We start from the raw sequence: 7,241 nt of genomic DNA, 5'->3' as shown, positions 1-7,241 counted from the left end.
AGCAGGAATACATTCACATTTGACTCATCCCTGACATCTTGGTAGAAATGAAGAAGAATTATTTTATCGTTGCTGTTGCAGGGGATGTAATAGTGGAATCAGTTCTGGGAACAGCTCACCCCTTCTGGAAAGGGATGGCAATGAGTGGCCTTCGAATTTCAAAAGGAGCTTGTTTGAGACTGGCATTCTCATACACCTCACCTTCTTTTGTAATTGCATACATGCTCACTATTTTAAACAGTATTAGACAACGGGTTTGTCAGATAGGTCCAGACTTAGGAACATATTTTATACAGCCCATTCTAGAGCTGCATAAAGCAAGAGTTACCCCTTCGGATTTTGAACTGACAGTCTAGTAAAAACAAAGCAAACTTCAGCAACAGGAGATTCATGAGATTCTTTCTAACCTAAAATACTAGACGGAGCACAGAACCTGTCTCTCCTCTTTGCCCTGTCTCTTTCTGTGGAGCCTCCTGCATCTAGAGCCACAGGGCGATAGATCACCACAGTGCACATATCCAAGCCCTTGTAGCACAAATCTCATAGCTCTCCTGCCTTGAGGCTCCCTCCTGTACTTCTCAAGACTCATGACAGTCTTAGACTCCTCTTAGCAGCAAGTCTGGTCCCAGCCTGTGCTTTGGGAGGACTTTCCTTCCCAGATCAACAACACGTAGCCACTGCTTAGCCTTGTTTCTGTGCCTCAATGTGGAACATGCATCTTGTGGCCAGTTGCATGAGGTCCAATAAGGCCAAGTGTTGGGTCCTGCCCTGGGGTCACAGCAAGCCCATGTAGTGCTACAGGCTTTTGGAGGAGTGGCTGGGGAGCTGCCAGGCAGAAAAGGACCTGGGAGCGTTGATTGACAGTTGGCTGAACGTGAGCTGGCCAAGAAAGCCAAAAGCATCCTGGCTTGTATCAGAAATGGTGTGGCCAGCAGGACCAGGGCAGCGATCTTTTTCCCCTGTACTCAACGCTGGTGAGGCAGCACCTCAAATACTGTGTTCAGTTTTGGGCCCCTCACTACAAGAAGGTCACTGTGGGTCTGGAGCATGTCCAGAGAAGGGCAGCGAAGCCGGTGAAGGGTCTGGAGCACAAGAATGATGGGGAGCAGCTGAGAGATTTGGAGTTGTTCAGCCTGGAGAAGAGGAGGCTGAGGGGAGACTTTGTCACTCTCTACAATTGCTGAAAGGAGGCTGTATCAATGTGGGGATCAGTCTCTTCTCCCAAGTAACAAGTGATAGGACGAGAAGAAATGTCCTCAGGTTGCCCCAGGGGAGGTTTAGATTGGATATCAGGAAAAATTTCTTCACTGATAAGCTTATCAGGTATTGGAATGGGCTGCCCAGGGAAGTGATAGAGTCACCATCCCTGGAGGTATGGGTAGATAAAGTGCTTCAAGACATGATTTAGTAGTGAACAGGTTATGCTTGGACTCGATGATCTTAAAGATCTTTTCCAATCAAATGATTCTATGATTCTTTAATAAGACATGCAAATAACCATGTTAAATGCTATCTTGCCCAAGTGGAAGGGAGGTAATTCAGCTCTGTAACATCTCTATATCTGGAATGGGAAAGGCAGAAAAACCTCAGATGCCTTGTACTGAAAAGCACTATCTGCTTATTTGCAGTGTCTTATAATTTGAACAGTGATGTGTTGTAATCAGTTATCGCTTGTTCTTGAGAAACTGGCTCACACAAACACAGAATAATGTGCTCTTGTACCCAGAGAAGCGTCTTGAGTGTCTTACAAATATATGCACATCTTGGAATTTTGTTGAAGTCCTAGAAGTTATCATTTAATTGTAAAGTTTCTAAAAAATTGATAGAGAGTAAAAAGTCTTGTTTTTCTGCATTTTGCTGTTAGAGCTGAAAACAGCGCTCTATTTTATTTCCTGTGCTCCTTTTTTTAAGGAAGAGTAAGCAAGCCTAGAAAAAGTTTCTAAGCTAAGATTTAAGATAAACAGAATCTAATCAAATAATATCAAGTATTATTTATTTTCTGAATCAAAGCTGAAAACACAAAGCTGGGGGAAGGCAAAGTGAAAACAGACCATCATCAATATGTCTGCAGTGCACATTGCTTAAGTAAAGTTCACAAGTGTCCTGCCTCAGAGTCTTGTGTTTGTCATATTACATAATTTTAAAAATAAGTGGTTGATTGTGTAGGGGTTGGTTGAAGTATTTGGAAGTCTCTGGTCAGTGAGGGACTTGAGGGCCAGTCTCCCAGATCATGTATCCAGCACTTATTAGCATCTGTGGCACATACTGCTGTCTGTTTTATCACCTCCGTTAAGGTCCCTTCCAACCCAAACCATTCTGTGATTCTACAAAACCTTTGCAAACAAAGCTGCGGAGTTTGCACTAAAAAGTCCTGAAATAGCAGTTGAAATCAAAGAAGAAAGTTGATGTTTTTGCTGCTAGCTTTATGTGTGGTGCTTATCTCTACCTCACTGGCCGCAACTGTAAATGCTGAAAAGCAACATTTTCTTAAGGTAGTTTGGGGTGTTTTATGGAAGAGAAGGAAGCCCTGCACATGTATTAAGGGGCAGCCAAGGAGGAGGTAAGTTGGGAGAGGAAATTAAAGAGCAGTAGTACTCCACGCTGCCCTCCTGTGGGGATGCTTATTTTTCAGAGAAGAACTTTTTATGGTGTAGCTTATCCTATATGCAAAGGGGAGCAACAAAAAAGAAAAACAATGTGGAAAAGGATCCACACTAGGGACTGCTCATAACTGCTATTCCAAGATTTTTTCCTGCAATACAGATCCCAAAATGTATCAGGGCTTGAGTAGAAGGAGTTTCTTTTAAATGGAGTTAATGAGGAAGACTCATACTGACAGCAGTTGAATCTTGGAGTTATATATTCAACAGATCAGTAATAGCTGGATTTTGTGGGTTGTTTTAAAGTTTGGAAGGAAAACAAACTGGCTGCTTAAGTTAACATATAACATACTATTTGCATATAGGATGGTGATTGTATTTGGATAAGGATTAAGCCGATGGAGGAAAATTCACATAGCACTCCAGGTGACGTAAAGCGGATGTTCCAAATTACAGACCCTGAGACAATGTGAGTGGTCTGTGGAACTGTATTAAATAGTAAAATCAGACTTGTAAATTAAGCTTGATTAGTCCATGTTCCTCAAGAAACCAAGGCTGATGTTTGTCCAAAAGCTTTGGAATGACTGGCACAGAAAAGCAGAATATCTAGCAAAAATAATTCTCTTCAAATAGTAAAGTTAGTGTGGTTTTTTTCCTCCTTTGTGCAGCTATCAAGAAAGTCTGCTGTTGGAAACAGTCGATCTTAGAGGATTCGGCCATTATTACTCACTTCTGAAGAGTTTATGATGGCCCAGTACAGGCCATAAATGCATAAACATACAGTCAACAGTAATAATTCATAAAGCACAGCTTGGTCCTGTAAAATGGTGTTAACAGTACAAATTAACATAATGTGGTGGTTTCTTGGGTGATTGACTCTTCAAACCATAGAGCTTTGTAAATGTTCTTACCCGATCTTACCGGTTTTCAGTAAAGCTGTCCTCTGGGGTGTCTTCTGTAGTTCATACAGCATTAAACACATTTGGGGTTTTAGCACTTTAGGATACAAGTTGTTGGCCAAACTGGAGCCCGGAGTTGTGATAAAATAATTGCTTCAGCCTTTGGTTAAACATCTGTATTGCTCGTGAGCATGCCTGACAGCTGCGATTTATCCTTTCCTTCTTTTATAGTGATCGACATCATACATCCAGTGCAATTCCCGTTCCAAAGAGACAGAGCTCTAGCTTCGGCAGATTGGATATTGGCTTTTCCAGTGGGCTTCCTTCTCCAGATAAAGGACTCCGAGAACGAGCCAACACAGGAAACGAAAGACTACAGTACAAAACCCCTCCTCCCAGTTACAACTCTGCTTTAACACAGCCCGTTGCCATCACAGCCCGTGTAGGAGAATTAGAGAAAAAACCTGGATCAATATCTTCCTCCTTGGATACCTCTCTGGACTCCTCGAAAGGAAATGCCAAGAAAGGCGAGGACCTGAGCAGCAGTTTAAATGGAGAAAACGGGAGCCTAAACAATCCGCGAGATCAACAGGAGTCTTTTCTAGGACATACAAGTGCAATAAATGGGGCATTTGTGCCTGGTGAGTGCTCTGGCACCACCAGCAGCGAGCAGCCCTGTGAGTTCCGTCCCTTGCTCGGCCCCGTCCTTTGCTGCACCGTGGAGCAGGCAGAGGAGATCATGGGGATGGAAGCAACAGGCTTCAGCGCGGGAGATCAGCTAGAAGACTTTAACTCCATCCCGGTGGAACACGCCGTGGCCGTGGAGTGTGATGAACAAGTCCTAGGGGAGTTTGAGGAATTCTCTCGAAGGATCTATGCACTGAATGAAAACATGTCCAGCTTCCGCAGACCGCGTAAAAGTTCGGACAAGTGAGATTGGACAGGGATTTGGTAGCAGACATTGAGGTGAAATCAGTGATCTGGAATAGAGATAAAATTGCACTTATTCTTTATATTAATTATAAAAAAATAAAAAAGCTAAAGCTATTCCTATGGTGTTAGACAAATGGACTTGAGCACGATAACACAGGCTCATGGTATATTCACAGGCCACGTAAATTTTGATTTTTTGCTTCCAGTCCTCTTATGTCTGGTATTTATAATCTGTTGAAATATTATTTTTTTTTTTAGGCATTGAGATCCATTTATAAAAAGCTTTCCTGAGACAACTTCTAGTGCTGATTAGGCCCTTCTATGAATATGTGTTAATTTCTTAATTATTATTTAGAGTTAAATTTATTTTAATCTTTTCAGAAGAAAGAAAAAGTTAATTTAAATATACTTTTATGGTAAGACCTCTTTACCTTCTCCCATGTACTCCTGTGTTTTCTTGAGCAATGTAGTCAGTGCTACAGAAATACCATGAATTTGTTATAATTGGACAGCTTTCTCTTGGCTGTGCCCCGTAGCCTTTGAAGATCTGGTTTGCACTGATGGGTCTTCAGTCAGTGGTGTAAACTTGCCAGAGAATGAGCACCTGTGTGATATCTGCAGTTTCCTTGCACCTCATTAATCAGAAATTACTTTCCTCCCCCCCTCCTTTCCTCCATACTCACCGTTCCTACCAGTAGAAGCCTTAAGGACTAAATTGTCTCTAAGGTTTCCTATTAAAAAAATCTCAGCCTGACCATTCCCCACTCTGGTTGGGCACAGACCTCCTCAGCAGAGACCTAACGAATGCACGACCTAAGTGGGGTTTAGCCACTGCCCTTCGAGGCGTCTAACAGGGACAGGGCGCTGTGCAAGCACTTCACAGATGTCTTCATAAAAACCCAGACTAAAAATGCAGTCAGCGCTTTGGAATTAGGTGAATTTGTGGAATCGCTCCACCCTCTGTAGAAAGGAGGCACTTAACATGATTCATCTAAATTAATATCCTTTTAACCATCTGTATTTTAGAGGAAGAAACTCGCAGCAGTTCACTGGAGGTGTGGCTTGCTCTTAGGTAGGTTACCACTGGCACATGTGTTCAGCTGCACTAATGGGAAAGCAATTTGCAGCCTGCTTTGCGATTCCTGGTATTTGTTTCACTTTGGATTTCATTGCTTTTGTGTTCTGTATTGTATACCCAAGAATCTGGGCTCTGTTGTGAGCTCTCAAATATAAAAATATATAGCAGAATAAAAAACACTTCATCATGCCTGGGGTTTTTTTTTTCCCTCCCTGGTCTATGTTTTTTTTTGAACCGATGACCTAGTCTTCTTTTTTCCTAACTTCACCGTAAGGCTAGCCAAAATTAACTTTTAAAAATGTGGATATGTATAATCTCAACTATCTGTTGTCAAAATGAGACGTGTATGTGAGAACCAATATTCATAATAGCACTGTTCTAGAATATGCATTTTTCCAGGTAACACTTTAATGATTGTATTAAAATTATATTCGCATTTCTTCTGTTAGCTTTTAACGTGTTGTTAGATTGAGCCTTTCTACAGCAACTCATTATTTTTTGGTCTGTACCAGTGCGATGTGCTGAATGAAGCACTCAGAAGCAAAGACCCCAGTTCTGTAAGGCAATGAACGTGATTCCAGGTACAAACATGGGCATGAAGTTGGACACATTCATGAGTATCTTCTTCCCTGAATAAGCTCCTCTGTTCCAACCTCATGAAAAGCTTCCCTAAAGGAAATGCTGCAGCAGCTTACAAAGCATTGCCATCATCTTTGAGAAGAGATAGGTAGGAAATTCTCACTGTGCTGTTGGCATCCTGAGAGCTAGAAATGAACACCTGAAAGCATAGCACTTAATGAAGTGAGCATAGGGTACTCTGTCCTGTGACTGTATCTTACCATCTTCTGATAGCAGGATAACTTTAGGAGAAATTAGGGAAAGCTGACTCAGTCATGCACCCTGTGGGATGGGATCTGGCACACTCAGAGCATCACAGACCTGTTTGTAGGCACATTCGTTTTCCTCTAGAACAGAAAGGCATTAGCTTGTGTGTGTGGTGACTTTCTGAAGCAATCCAAAGAGTAGCTGTGAAGCCGCTATGTTTTGTAGGCAAACACAGAACGTCTCAGTGCAATTAAATGACACATGAAGTTAGGTTTGTAGAGCATCAGCAGGACTTTGGATATTTTATTTTTCATTAGTTGTGCATTTTCTCAGGTTACACCCAACCAAATGAAGTCTGGCTTTCCACCCTGATGTGTTGCTGTTCCTGTTTGAGCCCTGTAATTGTTAATGTGTCAAACACGATGGTTGATTGCTGCATCTGTCGCACAAAGCTTCTTTGATAGGCTTTCTATGGATGTATCTTTAGTAGGCCTTAAATTGTTCCCAAATTTCTCTTCCACTTTCCTCCCTTTCAATATAGAAGGTGGTGTGAAGGGGGACAGCAACATAAGAACGAATTAAAGCATTGACAAAATTCTTGTTGCTGTGCGGATGGGAGATTGTACAGACTGCGGCCACCTCATGGCTTTCTTTTTTGTGGTTATTTTCCCTCCCTTTAAATTACTTTGAAAATAGCATAGTGGGAGAGAAACAAATAGTCGGTTTGGAGGTGAGATGATATATCACAGTGTGCTTTAAACTGTCAAGAGCCTTTCAGTTCCTGCACAGCTGTGACACCGTTAAATGTCTGCAAATGTCTTCAACTGGAGAAAACATTTCATTGCAATCTTTTCCCCTCTCTAGGAATTCCTAAGATTTTTGAGAATATTAGTTTTGGAAGATCAT

General features: G+C 41.9%; 1 protein-coding gene across 1 annotated transcript in view; it reads left to right on the top strand.

Annotated features, from left to right (window-relative positions):
* UVRAG (UV radiation resistance associated) overlaps nt 1-4,722 on the top strand; it is a gene marked incomplete at its 5' end in the record, with an annotated part of 53,934 nt that extends 49,212 nt beyond the window's left edge. Inside the window, one exon of the mRNA XM_010187213.1 lies at nt 3,731-4,722. Within this exon, the coding sequence (XP_010185515.1) occupies nt 3,731-4,433 (703 nt within the window). The remainder of the gene's footprint in view (nt 1-3,730) is intronic.
* Nucleotides 4,723-7,241: the final 2,519 nt, after the last annotated feature.

Source organism: Mesitornis unicolor, unplaced genomic scaffold (genome assembly GCF_000695765.1).
Source record: "Mesitornis unicolor isolate BGI_N332 unplaced genomic scaffold, ASM69576v1 scaffold2806, whole genome shotgun sequence".
NCBI classification, from domain to species: Eukaryota; Metazoa; Chordata; class Aves; order Mesitornithiformes; family Mesitornithidae; genus Mesitornis; species Mesitornis unicolor.
Note: the sequence above shows the minus strand (reverse complement) of the source record. Positions and strands in the feature narration are given on the sequence as shown.